The sequence below is a fragment of the Chlamydotis macqueenii genome, chromosome Z (assembly GCF_036417535.1).
Source record: "Chlamydotis macqueenii isolate bChlMac1 chromosome Z, bChlMac1.mat, whole genome shotgun sequence".
Taxonomy (NCBI): domain Eukaryota; kingdom Metazoa; phylum Chordata; class Aves; order Otidiformes; family Otididae; genus Chlamydotis; species Chlamydotis macqueenii.
This window is the reverse complement of record NC_141593.1, coordinates 9,429,754-9,457,529: the sequence shown is the minus strand read 5'-3', so window position 1 is coordinate 9,457,529 and position 27,776 is coordinate 9,429,754. Positions and strand designations below refer to the sequence as shown.

The following is a 27,776-nucleotide window of genomic DNA, read 5'->3' as shown; positions in this document are numbered from 1 at the left end:
ATAACTAGTGACTGCAGTTCCCCACGTCCTCTGTGACAGCTATCAGTAATACTACAAACACTTAACAACAAACAGAGGATGAGACTGATCTACAAACATCAGACACCAAGGCCAATATCTACTGCTGCAGTATTGCATTATAAATGGTCAAAAACTTGAAACCATTTATTATGCCTCAATTGTAACTAGCCTTTTCTCAGTCAGTTGTTCCACGCTATTCAGATCCGCAGCCTGTGTGCTAGGATGAAGCACTGCTCCATCTGGAGCAGAATCAAGCTCAGTTTCTTTCCCTTCAGGCTTGTCTGATGCAGGCTCTTCTGCCTGATCAGCTTTCTGCAGTTCACCTGAAACCACATTCTGCTGATCTTCTGACTCTTTATCAAACTTCTTTTCCAGCTCTTTGTTGGATGTATCATCAACAGTGCTCACACCAGATGGTTTTTCAGAAAGTTCATTGTCTACAGTGTCAGGCTGCTCTGAAGACAAGTTTACTTCTATATTTGCATCAGTCAGTTGATCAGAGACTGCAGATTTTGAGTTTTCATCTGAACTGACTGTTCCTAACACCTTGTCATCTGGTTTTGACAAAGCCTGTGGTGGTACATGTGGTTCCCTTTTGGCAGAGGTCTCCCTGCTCTCTTTTTGCCAGGGAAAGGAGAAATCCAGCTTTTTCCCAAATACTGCTCCTTGGGCACTCTCTGGCTTACTCACCTTTTCTTCACTACCTCCTTCAAATAGAGTTGAAGAAAGTTTCTTAAAGCTGGACATGAGGCCCTGATCTGCCCCTGCTTTATTAACAGAAGGTGGCTGCTGAGAGAAGAATGACCCAAATGGCTTCCCACTATCAGCAGATGGCATAAAACTGAACTTTGGTAAACTGGGCATATTTGGTATTTCGAAGCCTGTTTTACTACTGTTTGCCTCTGGAGGAACGTTATTAGGTTTACCCTGTTTCTTCAAGTCACATTTGGAAGCAATCCCTTCTGCAGGCACCTTATCAATTGCTAAATGTTTCTCCTGTTCAGCAGTTTGCTGTTCTACCTCACTTGGCTTCTCTTCATCCAGCTGGAGCACATGAACACTGGACTTACCAGCCGGAGCTGTAGGTTCTCTACCATTAGTACTGATCATGTCCTGCTGATCAATACCAGCATTAGCTCGATCCTCTGTAATAGCAGGCTGCAATTCAAGTGCAGCACTCTTGTCCAACTGTGAAAGGTTTGTGTCTGCTGCATTAGTTGAGGCTTCCATTTCCAGTTCAAGCCCATCAGTAGAGCCAGTCTGAAGGACATCAATGGCTGCCTTATCTGTAGAAGCACCTTTTTCCTCTGTTACATGTGAAGAGCCCACATCCAGTTGGTATGTATTTACATCAGTATGGTCTGTGGCCTCAGCCTGCGCTGTGTCAACCACATGACTGAACTCAGGCCCACATGGCTTAGCATCTACCATCTCAGAGGGTTGTGCATCATTACCCAGCTGCAGAACTTCGAGGGCTTGATCTTCACTAGAGACTGCTGTTTCTGGAGTGTTCCTCAAGGGTTCCTCTTTACAGGTTTCCAAGTTCCTATTTTCCTCAGTGTCTGTTTTCATAGGAGATTCTTTTGTGGAGTTCTCTTCTGCTGAAACAGGTAATCTATCTTCCTTTAGAGAGCTCGTGACATCTCGTTTAGACTCTCTGGCTGCAGCTGTATTCTCTGTCTCCCTAGAGTCTTTTGCTGGAACAGACCCAGTGACATCTTTCACAATATTGCTTTGAGGTTTAGGGGTGGATTTTGGAGGCATCTCCTTTGGAGATTCTTTTGGACCTTTGAAGATGCCAAAGAGATCATTTGTAAAAGCAGGTGCTGGACCACTTGGGAGGGATGAGAAACCAAAGAAAGAGGAGCTTTTCTTCTGTGCAGTAGGCGGTGCACTAGCTTGAGGTTGAGAAAAGAAACCAGATAATGTTTTAGGTGGTTTCATTTTTGTCATGAAACTTGAAAACATTTCAACTGAAGAATCCAGTACCGATTTATCACTCTCAGATTCCTTAGGTCTGTTTTGCAAATTAGATGTCTCTGGCATTTTAGAAGTAGAGTGTAGCTCTTGTGCCTGTTGTAACCTGTCACAAGGGGTTTGTTCAGGTAATTTATGCTGCAGTAACTCACGTTGTACACATACTTCTTCAGAGACCACTTCGTTTTTTCTATCACTTACAATGTTTAAGTCATTTAGACTCTGGGAATCCATTTTATCATCTAAGGTCATGCTATAATCTTTCTTTTCAGAAGCTTCTTCTTTTGAAGAATAAGACTCTTCTTTATCGATAGGAAATACAACATTGTCCATTTTCCCAGTGCTACCCAAAGTATCTTCTTCTGCCCCTAAGGAAGTGGTCTGTTGATCCTGAGGACCCTCCTGCACACTGGGAGCCTGAAGGCAAGGACCAGAAGCAGCCGAATCGGTTATTGCAGCATCATCAGTTTTTGGAAGCTTCTCTAGGTCAATCTCATCAGCTACCTCAGCAACACTTTCTGCATTTTCCACTGACGGCATTTCTGATTTATTTTCTGTGATCACGAGGTTTTTAGATGTTTGTTTGCCAGTCACTGCTGCAATAATATAATCCACTTCTTTTTTATTGTCTGCATCTTGTTGCCTGGTAGAATTGCTAACTTTGACACCAGAGTCAGTGGAAACATTTTGCCTCACATATGGCTTGGAGTTCACTGGTTTAGCTGGTTTTGTATTATTCTCCTGTCCAGGAGCAGTTTGCGGCTTTTCATCCAAAAGGGATGTCAAATTGAAGAAGCTAAAGCTAGTACTTTTTTGAGGTATGCTCTTCTCAGCAGTTGGACTGCTGGAGAAGAAGGAAGGCAGATGAAATAGCCCCTCTGTTTCTTGTTGCTTCCCACCAGCAGGAGCGGAAGTGGTAGCAGGTGCTGAAGGCTTTGGTTCATCTGATCCAGTGAAGAAGGAGAATATGCTCCTACTGGCTGGCTGTGATTTCGAAGCAGTCACATTAGAAAAGCTGAACGGCAAACTGAAACCTGACTCTTTAGGCGTCTGAGCTGGCTTTGGTTTTGCCTGATTAACTGTACCTCCTAAACGACTTCCTCCCCCTTGCTCTGGTGTAACTGTGGGTACGCTGCCTTGCTGCACAGCTGACTGACTCAACTGGCTTATTTTGGGATCTACACTCCTTGGCTTCTGTGAAGCATTTCCAGGAGGCAGTTTTTTACTCTCAGGAGACTCTTCCTCAGCTTTTCTGCTTCGGTGTTCCATTTGCACTCCAGGGCTAGGAGAGACCTGCTGGTCTATGCCTTCTGTTCTCACCCCTTCCTTAGAGGTGGAGGACAAACATGGCATACTTGCACTCTGAAGACCTCCAGACTTCTCAGTTTGTCGTCTCGACTCAGCCACAGTTCTGCTATTGGTTTTTGGCAGAGTTGAAGTACTTGAGGTTGGTTGAGGAGACACAGCCTCCACTTTAAAGAGATCTCCAAGGGATCCAAATAGTGATGAGATGCTGGAGGTTTCCTTCTGTTCTGGCTGTATCACCTTTTCTGGTTTATCACTTTGACTTTTTTCCAAATCTGGTGATGGCTGTGGAGCTTTACTTACTTGTGTTTTAAAGAAATCAAAAAATCCAGAAGCTTGGGTTTTGCTGGCATTTGAACTTGCAGGATAATCTTCTCCAAGGCTGAACAATTTCAGAGCACTTTTAAATAATGTCTCCTCAGGCTCAGTAGCTGGGCGGCTCTGATTTGGCTGTGACTGAGTAGGTTCATTAATACTTGTATGCCCTTCAAGGCACCTGGAAGCTGGTGTGGCTTTACCAGGTCTCTCTTCTAGTATGGGCCTGCCATCTGGAGCAGTGTGGCTCAGTTGAGAAGGAGATTTTGTTAATCCTGGTTTTTTAACACGGATGTTTTCATTCTGATTTAATTCTGGCTTTTCATTTCTAGCAGCCTCCCAATTAAGTTCTGATGAAGTATTTCTTCTTGGTTCCGAGGTAACAGGAGACTTTTGCCCTGCTCGTGCCTCATCTGTTTTTCTATTTGGTGCAAGTGATAAAATATCGGTTTTACTTTCAGATGATTTTGACTGTGTGTCTGTTCTCTTCAAGGCAGAATCTTCTGATATCTCAGGGTCAGGACCTGAAGACTTTCCAATAAGTCCACCTAAAGCAGAAAATAAAGAGCTAACTTTGTTCACTGGTGTTTTCTTATCTTCCTCAGTCTTTTTTACCTCTGTTACGCTTTCAGTAGATGCCACAGTTTCTTCAGCTTTAGGAGTAGACTGAAACAGATAGAAACCAAAGAACCCAGATGATCCACTCCCAGTAGTTGTCACAGGGACAGCCTTATCCACCTCCTTGGTGTGGACTTCCTTACTCAGCGATTTATTGAAAGCTGCTCTAGAATGTGTTCTGAGATCAAGGGTTAGTGGAGACTCCTCTGAATAATTCAGGGTTTCCTTCTCAGCTCCAAAGTCTACTTTGAGTTTTTGAAGTTTATAACCCGAGAAGTCTAATGGCTGCTCTCTCTGATAATAAATAGACTCTTCAAACATTTGTGAAAAAGTTTCCAAATTCATGTTCATTAGCTGATCGCTCCTCTGCAAAGCTACTGACAAATCCAGAGGTTTATTTGTTGTATAATCATCTAAAGACTCTTCTTCAGCAAACCAAAATAGCTCATCTTCACTGCCAAGAGGGACTTTAAAACCACAAACAGCAATTGTGTTGTCTTCTAGCACAGTTCTTGGAACGGAATCCATCTGAAAATTATAGTCCCAGCAGTCCGGGTAGGAATACGTTTCAGGAGCACACACATAGACATACTGCCCAGTGGGATCGGTGAGCAGCGAATACACATACTGGCTATCACTGTACATGTAATATCCACAATCACCATCTTCTGATGGCCACCACATTCCCTGCTCAAGCATCATTAGCCACTCCTGATACTCCTGGCTATAGGAGGAGTACATAAAGCTGTCATCCATACTTAAAGTCTCTTGGTCAATTAGAGTCCACATAGTTCCATCACAGCCAGAGGAGTAGCTTAAATCCATGGGCAACTCTTCTAATGAGTAACTGCCATCTCTTTCAAATGGTGGAAAGTTACTATAACTTTCATTGAGAGAATTAGCAGTCCATGCATCATTTTCTTCTGAACAAACATCCTGAAACATTAACTGGTCAAATGACTCATACGACATCACACTTAAATCTAAACTCTGTCCATCAAAATTAGCATTGCTCTGCCAATCCACCATATTTGCATTTCCATCCTTTTTACAGAGATTCACTACCGTATCATTTTCGGGCCAGTCCAAGAACTGAGAGGGCAGAACAGAGTTCTGGTTTAATACATAGTAAACTGGTACTGCTATTTCATTAGCGTCAGCCAGTTCTCCCACTTCGTATTCCCATTCAAAGCTAGAATGGCTTCTTGTTTCCTGATAAGCTGAGTACTTCTCCGTAAGGTTACAGCTTTTATTAGTCAAATTGAGAAATTTGTTTGATCCTTTGTTTAAAAGGGTTGGAAAAACTCTAGATTCTGCATCCTGATAAGGAATACGCCTACCATTTACAGGCTTTCCAGATAAGTCCTGTACCTTGTCTTGAGGATTTAGAGCATCAGGGAGCACAGGATGAACACAGTGGGGAACATGAGACTCAGCTGGTTTATTTACTCTTGCACTGGACAGATGATCAGTAGTTTTGGAAGATTTCATCGTTTTCACATTATCCAGTTTCTCCTTTGGTTTGGGTAGGAGATTGTTTAAGAAACTAGAAGCTTCCTGTTTTTCTGCAGTGCTGCTTTGAGTGTCAGAAGACATTCCTGGGTCACTGGATTTTGTCTCCGAGCTAGAATCATCACTTCTATCAAAAAGCTTCATGAAGCCTAGAGAGTTTGTTTTCACCTTCTCCTGCTTACATTCAGATAAGTTTTCACTTGAAGCAAATTTAAATAAGCCAGAAAATAATCCCGAAGTGCTTTTCTGGCCATCACTCTCGCTTTTAGCAGTCAAGTCTTGATTATTGGCAGTGTTTTCATTCGAAGAAATGCGAAGAAACCCAGAAAGAAAACTGGGTGTGTGCTTCTTCCGCATATCATCTGCACTAGCAGTTTCCAGCCCTCTGGCTGAAGAGATGGATTCAACTGAGCTCTCATCTAAGTCTGGTGTGCATAGTCCTTCTCTTGTCAATCTTCCTTTTACATTTCTAGGTCCTCCCTGAGTACTTTTAGTTCTCTGCTGCTCTCCTGCAGCCTTAGAAGTAGCAGAAGCACTCTCCTGGTGTTTTCTTCTATTTACTAGGGCACTAGATAGGTTTTCTTTATTCATGTTTTTTGTTTGTTCAAGTTCCTCTTTACGGTCTGACAAATTTGGAACAGAACTAGATTTTAATGAAATGGCATTTTCTGAATTACTGTTTTTGTCTTCAAGCAAAGAAATGCCACTAGGGGTCTGATGACTTCTTTGGTCCTGTGAAGGTGCTAGATTTTCTGCAGAAGAAAATTTAAATAATGAAGGAATAAAGCCTCCTTTCTCATTCGTATGTTCCTGCTTTTCTGAAAAACCCAAGCCACTGAAAAAAGGAAGTTTCCCAGTGAATGGAAATGAGTGTTCTTCATTTGATGAACTATTTTTTCTAATATCCTCCTCAGATTTATGGACTTTAAAAATCCCAGATGTACTTTCTTTCTGCCCTTGTTCAGCAGAAGGAAGTAACAATTGACTGAAAGACTTTTTGAGTGGACTGAAAAAGCTTTCAGATGCTGTACTCTGATCTTGAGACTGTGAATTAAGTTCCCCAATACGTCTGTTTTGCTTGTTTCCCAGTCCATGACCTGTAGTATGCTGATCTCTTAAGCGATTTGCAGGAGGCTGCTCCCTGGCAGTGGGCACACCCTCTTTCATAGTGGCATCTGACTGATCTGTAACATGATGCGAATCTGACTGCTTCTGTGGCACATCTTGCTGCTTGGGAACCAAGAGACCATCAAAACTGGCTTTCAGACTGAAGGAACTGACGGAGTTTGTGAACCTGCCAAAGATTGAAGACACAGAAGTGCTATTTGTATTCACCTCTGCCTCGCTCCTAGTCTGACTCGGCTGTTCCAGAATAACGCTGCTGGTCCTGGCTGCTGTTTGTCCAGATGGCATCTCGCTTCTGTTTGTCTCATCAGCTTTCACAGCATGGCGGTCCTCCTTGGTATGCTCCTCTTTCATGACTTCTTGTTTTGGCACTTCCTTCTCAGAGAAGATCTTTAAAGGATTAAACATGCCTAGAACAGAATTCATTACAGAATGCTGGTTCTGCTGGTTGCCAGCAGTAGTTCCTTGCTGGAAATGAAGCGATGCAGAAGCCTTACTGTCCATCTCAGTGGTTTCTGGCTTGTTGGAGTTTATGTTCTGGGCTCTTTTATCACCACTCACCTGGGATGGTAGCAAAGAGTGAATGGAGAACTTGGTGTCAGCTTTATTATCTGCCATCACTTCAGAAGATGAACTCTCACTTTTTGACTTACTAGAAGATACATTTGAGGGTCCACTGCCTGATGAGTTTCTGGTTTCTGCCTTCTCTGAAGTAGAAGAAACAAGCTTCTCAACAGAGGCTGTGAGCTGCTTTGTGCTTGACCCCACCTTCTCAGTGAAAGAGCTGAACAGGGAATTCACTGTATTCTTCACACCCGACAAGTCTGGGAGAGATTCGGATTTGCCCTTGGTACTCTCCTCTGCAGCAGGGTGTTTGGTCTGTTCAGACTTCCTGCCTTCTACTGAATTATCAACATTATCCTGCTTCAGTGGCAAGCTCTCAACATTTTTTCTGGTCTCTGGCAATGTAGCAAATTTACTGATTTCTTCCTCCTTTTCAGCCAAGTATTCTGAAACTGATTCTACCAGACACTGAAGTTCATCCATCGTGTCTATGTACTCCTCGCTGGGTTCTTCAACAGGAGACAGTGTTACATCTTGCATAGGATGACCATGCTTGCTCCCTTTAGTCTTGTGGTTTTTATCACAGCTGGCCTTTAACTGGGAGCCCAGATTTGCATGACAATTAGCAGTGAAGTTTCTCAAATGGCTGATGTTGGAATCACACCACGTTTGTGAAAGTGTAGCCAGTTCCTCCATTTCATCATCTGAAACAGGTGAGTACTGGAACTCATCAGAAGCACTGCTGTCAAATTCCTCAAGGATATCCACAGGTACAAAAGTGTTATCTGGCATTCCTATGAGTTTCATATCTTCGCTGTTACTGAGGTGAAGTGAGCTCTCGTGGTTCACTTGCTGCTTCTTGGGCAGCTTGCCACTTTTAACCATTAAGCCATTTTTGTAGGGACGCAGGATGGGATAAGCAGGTAACAGTTCCTCATTTTCAGAGGTATGGGTATATTTTCCAGTTCTATCATATACTGGGAAATCATCATTAGGTTCAGAACCAGTTTCCACATCATTGAAATAAACCATTTTCTCCCCAGGAAACTGCAGACCTTCATTACTTTGCAGGCTTATTTGTTCACTCTCTTCAAAATTGTATCGCAGCTTCTTTTTCCTCCTCCTGTCTATTGTGTCATATTCCTGAGGATATCTAGGGACATCTACAGACCCTGACTCCACACACACATTTTGGCAGCACCTTGATCTTTCACAGTGATTGAAATTTTCTCTTTTTGAGAGAGTTTGCATCCTTTTTACTTTTGCATCCTGCCAACTTCTACTTTTATGACTCTTTTCTAAGAATTCCTCTATTAGCAGTTTTCCTAGCTCTTCATAGTTACTCTCCTGCTCTTCTTCTCCATCTTCAGAGTTAAATGGAATGATCCTGACTCTTTCACTTCTAGCTAGAGATCCTTGTCTAAGATGAGAAATAAAGGGAGTGGGAGGGAAAGAAAGAGAGATGGCAAAAAAAAAAAAAAAACAGGAAGGGGAAAATAAAAGTTTTTTTAAAAGCTTTAGAAAGGACAGAAAAATTGTAATGAAAATAAATGCATTAAATAAAGGAAAATTAAAATAAGAAACATCCAGAGATAACAAAACTGAAAGTCTGCCAAGCTATCACCATTACGTTTCAATCAAATAGTCAAAAAAGCAGCATTGGTTATGATATTCCACTGGTTATAGTTGCAGAAAATTTAGAAATGCCTGTTTGAATGAGAACAGCTTTTTGCGATCAAGTGAGGGCATACCGCCTTGGCTGTGCCAGTACTCTGCTGTTACTTTTTTAAGCATGCTGAAAAAAAAAAAATCACTTATTACAGTATCAGGACTACCTTGACATGCATTCCACTACGCTACACATGCATTTCGGTCACTCTAGGCTGCAGACTTTATTTTAGCAGTATTCATAAAGCACACAGGCACTTTGTTTCTCCAGAGGGTGGCTACAGAGCAAGAGACTGCATGCAAGACTCAGGAGTCACTGGACTCCAGGAAAATGGGGACAGGAGACAAAATGTAAATTGCACACCAGCAACACAACGGGTTCCAGCTACTCCAGTCTTTGGTGGGAGGGTTCTCACTGCAGCTAATGCCCTCAGGGGACTCCTACCAACACAAAATGAAGATCCTCAGAGTTGTTACTGGATTAAAAGGCAAAACAAAACACTGGTGATGGATATTAGCCCATCGTAGGCCTCAGATGCTTTTCAGGATCTGTACCTTCCATTTATAATGCATCTAAAGAGATCCAGCAATCTATACTTGTCCATTGTGGGAGAATGGATTAAAACAACTAGTGTTTTGCTGTTAAAGAATCTGAGGCTTCCTAGAAACCAAAGTAAACGACCCTTGGGATTTTGGGATTAATTCTCAGTCCTTTATCAGAAGGATTATCTCAATTGTTCAACCACCCAAAGGCCAGCAGCAAGAAAGCTTTCTCTTCATCTAAATCTAACAAGAACAGTTCCTGCCAGCCTACATAAAAATGAGCAGGTAGAAAGTGAATGTAAAAAAAATCAAAATGGTCATCTGAAAGATGCACTGCAGAATGCACATCATTCGTTGTTGAAAACTAAGGAGCATGAGGGCACATATGCTCTGACTCCATAAAAGCAGAGAAGGGAAAGGGCAAAGGGCACGTGGGCTTTGTATGGATACTGCTAATACAAGAGTCTTCACCTTGAGAGTTGCCTGGGGCACCCCAATATAGGATACCGATGGGACAGCCCTGGAAGAGAAATAGGTCATTGCACGTTCACTACTGCTGGTTTAGTACTTCATTTCCACCAGTATTAGCTAACTTACAGTAATTGGAAAGATACTAATTACTTTAAATGAGCCTTGTTGTACACAGTTTAGAATACTTACTACACTTCTTGCTTGCAATTTTAAGCTGGTAATTGAAATAATTTTCTTTAAAAAGCTAATGAAATTTAAAAGATTCCCAGGGTCACCATAGTTACTGGATCAAGCCCTTCCAAATCTCAGGTGAAAGCAATGGGAGCTACATGACTGCCTGAGGAGCCATTAGCTGTAAATGCTGAACAAACAATTGACTAATTCAGGCATAAAAGAAATTACTTTTCGTTCTAATTAGCTTTTCCCCCCATAAGTGTTTCCTCTGCTATTCTACAAAGCATTCCTTTTACTAGAAATAAAGCAATGACAAGAAGTCCAACACCTGAGAGGAGAAAAAGATTACATCAGCCCAACATTGAAGTATCACAGATCTGAAAGAGAGCCAAGGCAAACAGCGAGTCACAGCTGAAACATATCACAAGACCACTTCACAGCAGCAACAGCAAGGACAGGCACAGAGGCTGTAAAGAGGTTAACCCACCTATCAGGCAGATCTAGCGAGTGCCTGCTCTCTAGCCAGCACTGGTGGCTTGTCATTTGACTAGACTCAGATGTGGACTCTAGGTCAGATCGGCCACTCACAGTGGAATCTATGCTACCATATCGCCTTGGAAGTAAATAGAGCAAGAGCAGGGAGACATAGGGGACACATGGTTACACAATAAAAACACTGCAAAGAAAGGTTAGTGCTTAAAAAAAATAAATCTGAGGGGAAGATTTCTGCTATTCTGAAGCCAAAGCGGCTGTTGGCAGCAAAATATACCCTAAAGACAAATAAAAACAATGTTTGTTATTCTTAGGAGAGAGGGGAATAAAATACATGTACTTCTATCAAAGGCACATAATCATGTATAACAGCTGATAAAGAGGATCAGATCTTTTCCAGTAAACTCAAATGTTGTAAGAAAAAAAAAAAAACAAAAAAAAAAAACAAAAAAACAAGAGTTAGTACAGCCAGTTCCAATTGAAGCATTGGCACAGACAACTTTTTGTCCAATTCAAGACAGGTTCTAGTAGAAACTTGTCTGATTCTTCTCAGTCTACCCAGGACATCCTCCTACAGCCTGTCATTTCCTCAGCAATCACCAGCTGCAGTCTGCCTGGAACACTGATTTCATCAGGCAGCTGCATGGTCCATGGCACTTAGAGCTGCTAGGAGCAAAATCAAACACAATTTGGTTTTGCAATATTGAGGTACAACTGTGTTTTGAAAATATTTAAGATATACCCACATGCTTCTTTTCAACCAGTTCTCATTAGAAATACCTTTCTGGTAAGAAAGAATCCCACATAGCTTCTTTGAAAAAATTATTTGCATTTTCTAAGAGTAAATGTGTAGGAAAAAATCTTGTTAGGCATGTGAAAAATGCACATGTGAACAGGAATAATCAGAGGAAATCCGTGACCACCTAGGACTCGCCTTCCTGGAGTGAAAGTAATTTTAGACCACAGCAGACTACGAAGCTCATAGTTTTTAAGTAAACTTTTATCAAGTCCAGATCCTTTCATATTAACACCTTCAGGAAATCAGAAACACATACATATTCCATCCTGGTATTCTTTAACAATTCAAACCAGAAGTGCTTCTTTGGAAGCTCTTAAAAACATATTTATTCATTAGATACAGTTAAAAGTTCACACACCCCTGCCTCCAAGCAAGGTAAGCCACGAAAGATTATTTGTATTGTCAGCAACACCCCAAGAAGTCACACAACTGCAAAAACACCCAGCCACTGTTGGCTTCCCCAGGCTGGGGGCCCAATGCCACTGTTCAGCTTGGCTCTTCCATAAAGAAAAAGTATCAGCTCACCTTCCCAGACTCTCAGTAAGATCTCCAGCAATTTACCACTGCAAACCAGCAGTAGAGAATAGCACGAGAAAGGGAATAACTTAACTTGCCTCTATAAGGTATTTAATGGACTAGGAAAAGAGCACTAAGAATGACGTGTCACACTGCTGTAAATGCATTTTATTGGCAAATTTGCCTCTACTGCTTGAAATCTCAATAACAGTAACTACATTAAATATTACCATTAAACGTCAGCTTTTACCATTAGAGATCAGAAGGCAAGAAGAGTAAAATTTAGCCTCAGCCATACACCTGTGAGGGCAACTGAATTCAGGTTCAGGCTTCAGGAAACAAGAACGTTCTTACCAAGGGGTATGAGGTAGAACAAATCAATTGTGATACATATAAAACCCTGCACCTCTAACTGTGACGATGTTTAAGCAACTGCCTCTTCCTTCAAGTCCAAAGGCAGAAGCAGCAGCATAGGCTGTTCTACATACTCACTCTTATCAAGCTGACCAGCACTGTCCGAGTTGTTCTGCTTTCCCCTTACACTTAACTCATCTTTTATTTGGAACTGCAGTTTTGCAGAGGTTCTACAGTTTCCAGCACAACCAGCTCTAGTACAGAGCCTCTGATCCCAGTAAGTTAATGCTGTAATGCTTAATACTTAAAAAATATAAAATTCAACACTGCTATATGATAACAGGAAAAAAAAAAGAAAACCACACAAACCTAGTTGGTTACAGACTTCATTCTTGAATATGCTGTTTTGGCAGAGCTAATAGAAGAACAGGAGATAATCTGGAGGAGAATATAAATTTGTCCCAAGAAATAAACTCCTAATAGGATAACTCTGCTAGACCACACTCGCGCCATGGTACCAGAAAAACCAACTACCCAGTGCTCTGGCCTTCAAAAGCAAAGGTGAAAGTACAACCAAGAATAAATTACCTCAGAATTGTGCATATCTTTAAAAAGTAATTCACTAAAGTGCCAGATTTGGTGCAGCACACAGCTTCATGTTTTTTTCCTGGCTCACAGCAGAGTCCCAGTGTTAACAAACTATGTAACACCTTTTTAGCAGAAGCTATGCAGAGCCCTTGAGCTGCCCTGTGCTGCTAGCAGAGCACCTTCAGGGTCTCCTATGGAAAAATCAACGGGAAAAGAAGAGCTACCCAGAAGACAGCACCCACCTGATGGCCGCGTGCTCCCGATAATCCAGATCATAATTCTGCAGGGAGTCAGCACAGGATTCCCGCAAGACCCCTTGCTGCTGCAGGCGTGACGGGACAGTGAACTGGTGCACAGAGGCATTGGGCTGCACAGTCGTGTGGTATGGAGGAGGAATGCTGTTACTTGTCTCACTGCGATAGTCACTGTCTCGATCATCCACAGCACTGTCAGCATCTTCAAAGGCTAAGAAACAAAAGCAGTTAAGGGCACAGCTCTCTCAAGTTGCCTTGCTGGGACAGTGAAGCCCGTTTAGTTTTCAAAGAATGACAAAAAATGCTACTTCTGCTATGGCTGTACGTCCATCTGGTAGCCTGTTATAACCTCCAGTTCTCTTAAGTATGTACCAAGGAATTCCAGTGACTGCCTCCATACTCTCCTTTCCCACTTCCTATCATAGGAGTTTATTTCTCTTTAGCCATTCCTAATAAGCAGATTAAGACATTTTTATTTAAAACAAACAGAAAAACCACCCCAACACTGAAAACTTCAGGTTCTTTGCTGTTGCCAAAATTAACATTTAGACATTGGGAAAAAAAAAACAAAACAAAACAATCCTTTACGGTAAGGAACTCTTTCATGGAAACTTTTCAACCTTCACGCTGTAATACTATCTCTTCTCAGTATCCTTAACCAGTACTCTAAGGTTCTGAATTCCTCTTTTTTTTTTTTTTGTGCCCTTTGTTTTTTTTTTGTAAAAGTATAAGTTAAGAGAAACTAATGAAAACCACTCAGTAGGAAAATCAGAAGAACTGGGAAAGTAGCTCTGCTTATAAACAATTACAGTACTTCTTATAGGGGAAAAATGCTACATTTAACACACACAAGTATATCAGTTTAAGTTTAGTAGTCAACACTAATGACAGCCTTCACAAAGGAAAAAAGCTCCTTTCCAGTGAGTCCCTCTCGCTGCAGAAACACTCCTGCTTGCCAACCCTTCAGAAAAAGAGAACGCAGAGTTACAGTGAGGAAAGGTATCAAAAATACAATATTGGTGTACAGTTGTGTTTGGCTGTGCAGGATGCAAAGTTTTTCTTGCCAGCTTAATGTGAAATACACACACTGTAAGGCAGTGGAGTGCACCATTAACATGCTTGAAACAAAGGAAAATAAGGATCAGCCATTATTCACTCTGCCACCAAAAGCCTGTTGACAAAGGACAATCAAATTAAAGGCCCCTCTGGTAAGTTATTCAATGGTATCTGTCCTACACAGCCATTCACTACAAGGCTGAAAAATAAAGTGAAAGTGCTGTTTTCATGCCAGATCCTTTAAAAAAAAAAAAAAAAAAAAAAAAACACCAAAAAAACCCCACCCAAAAAAACCCCACAAAAACCCCAAAACTTAATTTAACTGCTGAAATTCCAAGCAGATGGAACGCAGCATCAGGGAACACCTTTTTTCTCCCACTGACGCTTCTCACACCTCCAATTCCATTTCCACTTTTTTAATATAAAGTAAAATTTGTTCTTGGTGATCTTTTCAGTTCCTTCGCAACTGAGTAAGACCATATCAGTGCCCTAAAGTGGATAGAAGAGTAGAAAACAACTTCAGCAGAAAACGTATCTGCTAAATATAAAACACTTGAAAAAACCCAGCTCTACTCTCTTAAGTACAATTCATTTACAATTCAACTTGATTGTCCAGACTGAAAACAGGAGTTAAGCCTCCTGCCTTTTAGTAGTTTGAATGCTGCAGAGTTCCTGTCAGTCTCTAGTCAACTGAATAGAAATTAATAGCAATCAGATACTGGTTTATTCACCTTTATTAAAGTATAATATCCATCAATTTTATTAGAGTTCAGTGCTTAGAAGGAAACACTCCAGACGTCCTACACAAAAATGATCTGATATGCCGAAGTGCCAAACCCCTATGAGAAGCACCAAACTTCCAGCCTGTGGAGCAAGGGCTGATCTGTTTGTAGATCACAAGGGGCACACCATTCTCTGAAGGTTAATGAGCTATTACTCAGCTGAACAATGCCATTGCTGAACACTTGAGCCATTACCGTCTAATGCACAATAATTACCTTTATGGGGACAGAAACACTGTTTCAAAAAGCTTTCTAATACCCCACTTTGCTGCTTGACTAATTTCTTCTTCTCATCAGATGTAACTCTCATTTAAGGTAAAGCCTAAATAACTCTGGCATGATGCCAAGTTCTTCCAGTGTGGCTGCATAGTTATTATAAGCACTTGTAGGGGCTTAAGGCAGCCCAACTGAGCTACAGGTTCGAGATCCACTAAAAGACACCAGACCAACAACTCTAGGGACGAACAATTTCTCACACCACAACAGTAGACCAACAAACACAAATCAGTATTACAATTATCTGGGTCAAAAAAATAGTTAATCAAGTAATTTACTAGTACTGGGCTAAACTTAGCATCAGGGAGTGCAAAGACTTGCACAATTATGGTTATCAGGAAGCAGGATACGGCTTCTCCAGGTCAGTGACTTTGCCCAGCCAATGGGCTCAGAGATTTCCAAATTCCCTGACCAGACTGCTGCAGAAGCACTATCTGGATTTGTTAACTAGTCATCACATCTCACCTCTGCACTAATAAAGATTTCCCATATGAACCACAGTATCTCTAAGCAACATCTAAAAATACCCGATTAATTTAAACGTTAATCAAACATTTACAGTATATAAGTTTATAAAAGGTGGCACCAAAATTTCTCACAGTTGTTAGTCATGTTTAGCATGAGAAAGTCTTTTAGAGACCATGACACAAAATGCCTCCTCGATGACATGTTTAACGGATGCAAGGCTCCAACTACCACAGACATCTCTGAGGCAGGAACACATTGTTTTTCTGAAGTATGCGCCCTGCACCTACAGAATCCATATGTTAATACTAGCAGAAGTCCTCAACTGACTCATAAATAACGGCCAACTCCAGAAGCTCTTATTCATGCTGAGTTGCACCTACCCTATGAGCAATCTCACTTTAACAGAAGTGTTCACAAATGAAGACGTTGCTCAGCCTGATTAAAAGCACCAAAACCTGGCCCAAATGTGGCTTATAGCATGCACTTCCTTTGCAAGAAAGTATACTGTGCAATGCCAGCACATGGTGATCATTCTAGCTATTAATATACTTGATATTTAAATTTTATTTAAGCAAGAGACTGACAAGAACTTGCAGATGCAGCTTTGGGGATGCAGCATCCCTTCAAAAGGCACTACAGACCAAGTTTCAGCAAAATAACCCTCACAACACACATGGTGTGATAAATTCAAGCACAATCTTTTTCAAACAGGTGATACATCAAGCATAAGAAAATACATATACACCAATACATAAGGAAAGTTGTAGCTTAGCCTCAGTCTCTGAAGATTAGTTAATTATCAACAAGATACGTAACAGTAAACATAACCAGTCAGTACCAGTTTGAGAAATTTCATATATACCACAGAGCTCTCAAGAGATGAAAACTGTTTCTTTGACACTGGACCCACTGTGTAGAAGTGGAGGGTAAGGCTGAAGGGCAGGGCAGAAGCATGCTATTCATGTTTGTTAATTGAATATTCATGCATATAGGCAGCATAAGAAGAAAACTCATTGGACAGTCACATCACACAGCAGGGTTTTACAAAGAGTGGGGAAAATCGAGCAAGGACATCACTTCTCTGAAACAGTCTGTCTCCTGGAAATTCTGCTATTCCTCCCCACTCCTGCCTACAGAAGTTATTACACTTCAGCTGCAGGGCAGAACATTTACAGTTTTTAACATACTGATTTCAAAACCACTTTGCACAGTCCTCTCACACCGGCTCTACTAGTCAAATTTAAGCCCTGGCAACTTTTTTTACATCAAGCTTCGGGACAGGAAGGAAAGCTAACAGTGAAATTACTACAGGTGGCCAGATGAATGCACTTTCAAGAGTATTTTCCTTGTTGTAATGTCCCAATGCACAGCAGGAGCTCCTCTCTAAAAGCTGCATTCAGGTGAAATTGCCTCCTGCTTTTCTAGCGGTGATGTGTCATCAGCCACTGGGAGCTAGAGTCCAGTCCCTACGCTTAGTTATGCTCCCAAACTTGAGCAGAAACCTGGGCAAAAGCAGTAAGTGCAGCACACCTGAGCACTCGGGAAGAAAGGTTCATGTAAAGTTATGTATCCCAAAATCCCCACTACTTCTCCAAAATAAGCCATCAAGCTTTTCATAGCTTTTGTCTATTTTCGTAACAGTAGAAGAGAAGGAAGTGTACTAACTGAAGGAAAGACTTCCAGTCCAAGTCCGGAAGAAATCTCTGCCAGCTCCACACTAAGGCCTTTGCAACTCACCTTCCCCACCATTCATCCATCTAAACTGCTTTTCACGATAGCTGCCAACAAATTCTTTCCTTAAATCTCAGACCCCAATAATCCATCATCTACTGAACCATCAGCCACTTCTGACAATCATGTACACTTTCCGAAATCTTATAATCAAAATACATACTAGTTTAAAGAGGACCATTGAAGTAACAAAGAGGAAAAAAAAACTCAAAAGGACATGAGGGCATTTTTTCGAGGCTCTTCTATAGCTCTCCATGCTAAAAACTCATAGGTTTTGAGAAATCATTTAAGTGCAACTTTGCAGGTCATTAGTCCATCCTACTGCCGTCACCACTTTAAAATATCTTAGAAATTTGCATAATATTAAGACAGCAACTTAGGAATATTCAGTCTTCAGTTTAAGAGTTTTTATAACCTTGTTCTTCCCACTTGAAAATACTTTCTGCTGCTGAAATACTCAATAGTCTACTGGACTGGTAGTCTGAAACACAAAGACTGCCTTGAGCATCTACTCTTTCTCTTTCCTAAAATGAAACCAGGTTAGCAGCGCAAGATGCCCCTTTTCTGAAGTGCCCTCTGCCCAACTAGCAAGGCTCTGGGCTACAGCACTCCTCTTGCAAGAAGCTCTCACCAGGAAAAAGTCTGCCAGCTACCAACATGCTGTTTCGGCTGCTTCCTTCTCAGTTGCTGTCATGAGTTTACAATTAGAAGTACATTTTTCATTACATTATCAAGTTAACGGAGTTCATTTGGAAATATCATCAAAACTGACCCAAGCCTGCCTGTAAGGTTGCTAGTAAGATTTCAACGAAGACAGGACAGGAAGGATGAAGTACAGGAGGGAGGGAAGGAGCTCCACGATACAAGTATCTTTAAAACCAAAACCAGCACACACAAAGACTTGAGATAAACAGGAGAAACACCCTCTGCACAACCCTCCCTCTGACTGACTGATGCCCAAGCACCCCACTTGCCTCTCAAACATACAAAATTAGGGAATAGGATAAAGCTATTTAGGACACTAATCTTCATTTTAGTAGTATAAAAAAAGTGCAGTTAATTCTCCGTTATCATATCACATCTCTGAGAATAACTCCAAAAAACAGAGACATCAACACTGACAGCATGAGAAAGCTGGTCAACACTGTTGATGCCCCAAGAACTTATGGCTTGATCAAAGACAGGAGAACAAGGAGGACAAAACATGTGGGAAGAGAGACTAGGAAGTCACTGATGGATGACTTCTAAAACGCAGAATAGGTTCATGTGTGAAGTGTCCTGTAACACTAGCTGGACATTAGACTTAAGTTGCCTGGCTGCAGTAGGAGTGCCCTCTCCAAATTCCATTACGTCAAAAACGGAAAAGAATCAGGCAGAATCTTCTCCCTGTGGCAGTAGTCACTGATCTTTGCATGCTCCCCTCAGCAACACCCTCACTCTTGCTTTTGAACAAACACCTTCGCTTTAAGAATGATGGATCAATCTTTGCAGGTCCTATGAGCAGGAGAAGCCAGGCATTGTATCTTGAGCAGAAGCCTTGCCTGTTGGAATCCGTAGGACTTCCAGAAAGTGAAGATTCTTCAGGTATATTTTCTGGTAAAAATAACAAACTTTGTGGCCTCTGCAGAAGTTATCACACCGGTCTTCAGACGCAGGCATTAGCTCTGCAGATGAAAGACAGCTGCAGTATCTGAGTTTTATCCTTCCAAGGCTGGTAAGCACTAGCTAAAGCAAAGCCGTACCACTTTTGCTGTGATACTGTCTCACTGAACATGCTAAAATACCTACAAACCTTCTGCCACACTAGTGTGCACCAGCCATTTCTGCTTTCTGATTTGCTCCTATTTGTAATATTTGGAATTTCTGTGATCACTTCAGGCACATCTTTGTGTCTTAGTAAAACAATCACTACAGATTCCCTTGTGTTTTTCAGTTACCAAAAACATTGATTTGCGCTTAGGTGGGTATGAAGACTAACACAAAAAAGACATATACAAGCAGAAAACCAGAATCATGTTTACAGAGAAAGAATAATAGTCAGATTGAGCCATCTAATCCTCAATTTCCAGTACGAGACATAAGCAACTCATTTAAAACATGGTCAAAACAAAGCTGAACAGTGAAAAAAATGAACAGCCATCCATCCACGCAAATGTGAAGATTCAGTGAAAGTAAAAGCAAATACAATGGAACAGATTTTCTATATGCATGAATATTTCCACTTTCCTCATACTGGAGCATGCTGCATCACTACAGGATCAGAAAACTTGCAAGAAATCAAACTGTTACGTACTCAGCTGCTCTCCCCATCCGAAATAACTCCAGTTGCCTGCATGTAACACAAATGGCAGCAAAGAATAGGAATGGAAAAAGAAAGCTTAGAAAAACAAACCACAAGCACACTTTTCATATATTTAAAATGTCTTATAAATTGTGAGCTTGAAAATGTAAGAGTATTTTTCTTTATAAATACAACATTAAATTTATTTTAGGGCTTACTCTTCATTGTCCAGTTTGTTTGTAAGACCTACTGAAGATTAAGATCACTATAAACTCTAGGAATAATTAAGCAATTGTGCATTTATTAACACAAGTACACAAAATATTTATCAACACACTACTTAGCAAAAGCACTTAAACACAGTATTTCCTAGCACAGATATTATCAGGATTACAGACAGAATGCCCCAGAAACCAGAGTCCAGTTAAGAGCAGTATCTGATTCTAGGCTAAACTGTGCAAGTCAAGTGGCCAAAGTTGCTTCATGCTTCCACTTCTGCCCACTCTCCAGAACAAAATGAACCCAGTGGTGAAAGCACCACACCAGTAAGAATAGTCTGAAAAACTATCTTTGTCCACACAAAACAGCGTTAAGCGAAGAGTGCTTTCTTGGCAAGACACACACACTGGCACAAAACTTAAGAGCTCTCACAGCATCCTAAGGATGCAAATAGTCACAATTTAATTCTGCAACAGTAACCAAATCTCTTCATGTTAAATCAAAGGTGACAACAAACTCACGCCAAAGCTAAACTGCATGTTGGTAAGACAGCCAAGTTATTACTTATCAATACCCACGTTGTCACGAGGTCATACTCAGTATGCCAGAGGCAAGTAACTAATAATACAACTCTTCAAAGCACCTTGGAAGCATGCGCACAACTTGCAACTCCAAGAAAAGCTTCAGAACCAGCATTTCTAAAATATGGTGTGTAAAAAAAAACTCTTTAAAAAGTGAAATTTACAGGACTGTTGATGTGTAAGTGTAGCAGGCAATAAACAAATCCTTCACACACAAGCAGGGAACAAGCAAGAGCTTTGGGTCCTGGGTACAGCTTCATCTCTAGCTACCAGCCAGGTATAAATTTCCAGGAAGGGGATAGCACAGAGGATGGAACAAATCCCTTCCTCTGCCTTCATTATTAAAGTTAGAATGGGATAGTTCTTGATTTTAACTAAAATTGGAAAAAGTAGTTCTGACAAAAAATAATCTTTGTCCTTAAAAATTACCACAAGACTAGCTAAGCAATAACCTATTCTGGTCAGTAACTTCGCTTCCCACGGCTTTAATCTCTATGCACATGTAGAACAGAGGGGCTCTGGTGCCATTTCAGTTCTGGGGTGAGGTGGGGGAAAATGCACAGATCAGGAAAACTACAAAGGAAATGGAGTTTACCTGTCCTGCACCCTTCTCCCAAATATAAAACTCCCAGACTAACAACCTCTGCACAAAGCTCAGCACAAACCACTGTAATCCGCACAGAGGGAATGAGTGGCTCTTTCAGGGAAAACAGAAACCTTAACCCCAGGAACCAGCTTCCTGGCCACTGTTCTGATGGCTGGCACAACTCTACTCACAGTTTCAAGGAGAAAACCACCAAGTGCTAAAAACAAACCTCACAGATACACAGTCAGTTCTTGGAGGAGAACGTGTTGGTTTTGTGTAGCAGCAGAGGCTATGGTGGCAGCTTCTGAGAGAAGCTGCTGGAAGTTTTCCCTTTGTCCAGTGGGCCCGGCTGGGTCTGGGGCAGACCTGCCACTGACCAGGGCTGAACTAATTGGAGACAGTGATAATGCCTCTGTAAGAATGTATTTAAGAAGAGGAAAATTAAAAAAAAAAAAAAAAAGAAGATGTGAAGAAGCTGGAGCAAGGGGCAGAGAGGGGGAGGCGCGAGCTTTGTGGGCCTTGCAGCCCTCACCCTCTGGCCTCCCACCGGGCAGCCGACTGGGCCCAACTCAGCCCGGCCCGGCTGCAAGAAGTGGAGAGGAGAGGAGATGTGAAGAGAACCTGAGAGGCGTCTGCCTGAGCCGGTTGTGAAGAATTTCTGGTGAGAGGAGCGGCTGCAGACACCAAGGTCAGTGCAGAAGGAGGGACAGCAGTAACGCTGCTCCCGGCAGAGATTCCCCTGCAGCCCGCGGTGCAGCCCATGGTGAGGCCGGCTGTGCCCCTGCAGCCCATGGAGGCCCACGGAGGAGCAGAGATCCCCCTGCAGCCCGGGGAGGACCCCACGCGGGGGCAGTGGATGCCTGAAGGAGGCTGTGGCCCGTGGAGGGCCCACGCTGGGGCAGCCGTTCTGGAGGGATTGCACCTCGTGGAAAAAAGACCCACGCCGGAGCAGTTTCACAAAGGACTGCAGCCCGTGGGAGGGAACCCACACTGGAGCAGGGGAGGAAGGTGAGGAAGAGGAGGAGGAAGGAGCAGCGGAAAGTGACAAGTGATGAACTGACCAGAACCCCCATTCCATATTGCCCTCTGTGTCACACCGGGGACAAAGGAGTTAGAGATAATTGAAATGAAGTTAAGCCTGGGAAGAGGGAGGGGTGGAGAGAAGTTGGTTTTATTCTCGTCCTCATTATCCTGCTTTGGTTTTATTAATAATAATAAATAAATAGTTTTCCCCAAGTCGAGTCTATTTTGCCCGTAACTGTAACTTCAACGATCTCTCCCAGTCCTTATCTCAAACCATGAGCTTTCTGTTCTATTTTCTCTCCTTTATTCTCTCGGAGAGTGGAGAGAGTCAGTGAGAGACTGCTCACCTTGGTCCTGAGCGGGGCCTTCCTGCTACCAAGTTCCTTATGAACAGCATGAAAAATCCCACAGACTTTCAAAAGTAGATTATTTCCATGCCTAAGACAAATTGCAGCTGATCCCAAGCAGGGCATGGTGGAGAGACAAGCAGCTGCCTTTAGGCACCAGCCCCTTACCCTCCAAGTTTTCTTACATTGACAATTTGAGTCTTGGCTAACCAGGGCACGTTACAATTAAGAGACTAACTAGGAAGACAGTGCTGCAGGAGCAAATAGATGAGATGCGATAACAGAGAGTAAGGGAGTTTCATCCAGAATCTCAAAACTCTGCTTTTGTTTGTTTTTACTACCACCCACTTCACTTCAGCATCTAACATTTTGGATAAAAGATGAACATATTAGAGATTCAACACATACACTGCTTCATTTAAGATTCAGGAGCTAACAGTACATATCTCAGTCCTTCAGCATAATCACAGAAGACCTGGGCTGACAGTCTTGATATTTTGAAGGTTAATGAAAACAGAATTTCTTTTTAGCCTTTTCAAGTTGGTTGTCTGCTTCATAAAAATAATATGCACAACCTCAATTTCTTAAGAAAAAAAAATTCCTTCCAGATTACCTTTGGGAACAAATTTAAACCTGTACAGAACTTGAACTGAAAACACCAGGAAGTCTACACAGATAGAAAATGAAAAGCTGTCGCTCTAAAAACATACAACATACATTAACACTGGAGAAGATGATACAGACAAGTCAGACTAGTTACTCTGTGTGCTCTTAAATACCAACAGTGTGCCTCAGTTATCACATTATTTTGTATGCATAAGTTTCCGTACTCAAAAAATGAGGTTTCATATAAACCTCCAATTAAGGAGTAAGCGATGCCAGCAGCCTGGTGCCTTGGAAGCTACAACGTTCTTGTCGTTAACACATTTTATAAAGCACATTTAAGTTCCTACATTTAGCTGAACATAGCATATGCTCATTCTCTGTCCCAATTATGCAACTACTCAAGGAGGGATCCTCCTCCCCACTTCACACCGTCAATCCTGGATCAGCAGGGACACTGTAGAACAGCAGAATATTCCAAGTTTTTAATGCAATCTAATTTGATTGCTTGTGTGCCATTTTGTTTCATTTCTGTTTACAAGTTTCTTAGAGTGGCTGGGACCTACTATCCCTGCCAGAACATTATAGTTTACTGCTGCCCACTGCTTACAGTCATGCTGATAAATTATTTAATCCTCCTGTTATATGCCATGCTGAGTGAAGACAGAGAGCATCTAAACAAGTTTATAAAAGCAAACTGAGCTCAGGAAATTACACTATATTTGGTGCTGATGAAGTACTGTTTATAGAATACAAGCAGAGCTGGGAAGGTCCTGGTCAGTTCTTTCTTCTAGGTTTATTAAATCTTCTTTTTCCCTGGCTAAAATCCTCAACATAGCGCACACAGATCTCAGAGTTCATTAAAATGTGTGTTCTTCCAGTATGGAATTCACTTCCCAAAATTAAACGTGGTATTTTAGTGGAATAAACTTGTAAAATACAAAACAAACATTGAAGAGCTTCTTAGAATGAAGTCAAGTTTTCAGTAAGCAGAAGGAACATTTCATAACAAGTGCCACCATTTCCAGTTCAGTTTTGGAACACCACAGATGAGGGCTAAGAACTCTGCACAAAAGATGAGGAAGCACAAGAGCAAAATGAGCTAGAAGGAGCTGACGGAGACAAGAGCAGGCACTAGACTACAACACTAGAGTACTCTCCTTCCTCAGTACTCCCTCTTTTTCACTGAGTTTTACTTTACTTTAGCATTCAGCTTATGCTGACATTTTAGAGTATTTTATTTCACTAAATGAAATGGCTCTCGGGCCACCTTTACCATAGCTAAACAAAATCAGACTGAGAGCTGAGTATTTAAGCAAGGCTCAGATCACCATCAAATCACCGAGAGTATCCACTAAGTTATTACAAGCTTCTGCAACTCATTAATAACCATAATAAAAAAAAAAACTGGGCAGAGAGCAGAGTGTCACTTAATTTTATCGACAATAGAAAAACTGTAACATCTCTGTCACTGCACTAACACCTAATACAGCTGTCTCATCTTACAAATTTCTGGGCTACCAAGTCACACAGACTGGCTACGAAATGTACGCACAAGAACCAATGAAAGTTGAGAATAATGAGACACAATTTTGGACTATAGTGGATCACTAACTTTACATATATGCATAATAGCAAAGAGGGATATAATAGCGTAGAGCAACTTAGATAAAAGACCTGGTGCTTTTTTTCCTTCTGATTTTCAATTTTGGAGTCTCAGTTCAAGTCTCATTCCTCAAGGACACGTATTTATGTCTTGTGTATAAAGCTGAGCAATAATTTTTATGTCAGTTTAAAATCTTTAATCTAATTTTTAAAAAGGTTATATTCCACTGTGGTAACACAATTCAAATTAATTTTCTGTTGTTGCTATGACATTAAAGGATGTTTAATAAGGTTTCAGAGGCCTTAAAAAAAATCCCCAGGAGAAAAAAAAAAAAAGGAAACATTCATAAAGAGCACTAAACAAATTATGAAACTAAGAGTGGTTAACGGAGCATTTACTTTTTTTGATCACTGCTATAGAGAAACATGACAGTATTAGTAGCGTTCAGAATTTCAGGAAGAGCTTTAGGTTTAGGGCTTATTTACAAGTCAAAATTTTATTTCCCTGTCAACACCTTTCAGAATACAGCAGCTACTCTAGGAAAACAACAGCTAATAAAGTGCATTCAGAGGATCAAGAGCAAAGCCACAGATCTGCCCTCCTCTAGAGTTCAGCAGTTCAGTCAAACTTTGGTACTCTATAATCTTCTAATATAACCCATATTTTTAACTTCCATTTGCTGAGTACTTTTCCTTAGATGTATTCAGTCCTGAAGTAGCAGCTTTATCCTGAAAATGCAGGCAGACATTTTAGAGTAAGACCCTGAACCTGCATTCCTTCCAGCAGACCTATCATGCCTTCTGCCAGCCCACGCAGTGAGTACTGCAAAGCCACAGGAAAACAAGTCTCCCAGACAGGATTTACTCCAAACAAAGATGAACAGGAGCTGTCAGTCACCCAGAAGCAGAGAGGCCAGGAAACTTGCTTTCTCAGCCTGTCAGTGATCTACCACAAATGCTCATACAACGGTTTCACTTGTGCAGATGAGTAGTTTTTCCTAGTTTAATTAAAAAAAAAAAAGCCAAAAACCTCATTCACGTGTCCTGTTTTGAATTACACTTACACTGAACATTTTTGAGGACTGTTTTAAGGCTTATTTTTTGCACTGTGACCAGTAGTTTTACTCTGACTAGAGCACAGCTTTTCAATGACTGCAGCAGGATCTTTAGTGGCATCTGCCCTTGAGAAGGGGAAAAATCATTGACCTCTCCATTACTCCTCCCAGACTGGCCCGGTCTAGAGATGGCATAGGTAGCTGCTGAACTCTGTTGTTTCCAAGAGCAGATGTAGGCTGGTAACTAGAGAAAAAAAAAACAGCAAAGTTTATATAGAGATATATAGCATATATCTCTAAAAGAAGGAGAGCAGTATCATTTCCCAGTAATCGCAGCACACTATGCTGCCTGCCACTCTGCACTATTACAGATCATACACCTCTGCGAACAATTAAGATGGTCAAGTTGTGGCTTGCTTAAAAGCATTTTGCTGCTGCCTAGCCTTGAGAGCCTGGTATAGCAGATCATTTTTTTTAATGTACTGTTGCCAAAGAGGAAAAAAAAAAGTCTTAATAGGACGTCATTTCAGTACATATGCTGCCATAGGATCAGTTCACGCAGCTGAAGACTGGTGAATGGCAGCCAACATCTTCTCTGACTAGAATAAACCACTGGATTAAACAACAGCACAAGATGGCACGCTCAAACGAGTGCACATGTAACCTTGGATGGCTGTGATTTCATTCTATGAAAACAGGCTGCGTTACATATCCTGCCAACCGAACTCTTCAAGCAAGAGCTTTACCCAGCTGCCTTGGACCCACAGTCTGCCCAGATCTGCCAACTCGGTGTCACCACTTCTGCTAGAACTGTACCATCTGTGCTGTAGAATTCCTAGCAGCAGGGTTTGATAGCCTCAACCCAATGGCACATTAATGGCAGCATAAAAATGCTAGCATCCACAGCACAGCCCCCCAAACACAACATCAGTGTGGACATTATCAGGGCTTGCTGGGGAGTCTGGGGCAGGGAAGGCACTCGTCTGGCTTTTTAGCAAAGTTCCTCATCAGTGCCATCGAAAGCACTGCGATCTCAGTCTGTGCAGAGGAACGTTCAAACCTTCCAGATGCATGAGTGGAATCTGAGCTCCTAAAAAGAGAACTAATGGGCATCAGGAATGAACCCTCTCAAAGTGAGCCCTTGGTATTTTTGAAATAGTAGTCAATGTGTAGATATTAAAATAATTTTGCCTTACACATTTTGCAGAAATAGAATTCTTCAAATATCAGTGGGAAAGAAGGGTCAACACAACAAACGGATCTGGCATCGAATGACACTCATTCCTATAATGCATATAAAACATTTTGCCAGCTTTTAGGTAATTAAAAGCAGCGAGGCAGCAAGGAAACTACACGGCAAGCTCTCTGCCCTAGACTTCAAGAAGGCGGCCTTTGGCCTCTTCAGGGACCTGATGGGCCAAGTGCCATGGGAGGTGGCCCTGGAGGGAAGAGGGGCCCAGGAAAGTTGGTCCATATTCAAGGAGCACCTCCTCCAAGCTCAGCAGAGGTGCATCCCAATGAAGAGCAAGTCGGGCAAAAAAGGCCAGGAGGCCATGGATCACCAAGGAGCTCCTGGACCAACTGAATGTGAAGAAGAAAGCCTATAGAGGGTGGAAGCAGAGACAGGTAGCCTGGGAGGACTACAAAGAGGCTGTGCGAGTGGCCAGCGATCGGGTGAGGAAGGCTAAAGCCCTGACAGAACTGAATCTAGCCAGGGATATAAAAAGCAAGAAGAAAAGCTTCTACAGGTATGTCGGGGACAAAAGAAAGTCGAAGGAGAATGTAGGCCCCCTCCAGAAGGAAACCGGTGTCCTGGTTACCCGGGGCACAGAGAAGGCTGAGGTACTCAATTACTTTTTTGCCTCAG

The 27,776-nt window shown here is 41.8% G+C and overlaps 2 protein-coding genes across 3 annotated transcripts in view; both read right to left on the bottom strand.

Annotated features, from left to right (window-relative positions):
* UNC13B (unc-13 homolog B) overlaps positions 1 to 27,776 on the bottom strand; it is a 191,792-nt gene that overhangs the window by 136,615 nt on the left and 27,401 nt on the right. For both annotated transcript variants that reach the window (XM_086770217.1, XM_086770216.1), the window contains exon 7: positions 13,285 to 13,507. In XM_086770217.1, coding sequence (XP_086626343.1) covers positions 13,285 to 13,507 — 223 coding nt within the window. The remainder of the gene's footprint in view (positions 1 to 13,284; positions 13,508 to 27,776) is intronic.
* LOC147596245 (uncharacterized) lies at positions 169 to 8,691 on the bottom strand. The gene has a single exon (XM_086770212.1). It carries the CDS (start codon positions 8,686 to 8,688, stop codon positions 169 to 171), a length of 8,520 nt encoding a protein of 2,839 aa, XP_086626338.1. The 5' UTR covers positions 8,689 to 8,691.

Bases quoted from the DNA above. Each gene is read 5' to 3' on its own strand.
- LOC147596245 (XM_086770212.1), bottom strand. From the start codon at position 8,688: ATGCAAACTCTCTCAAAAAGAGAAAATTTCAATCACTGTGAAAGATCA.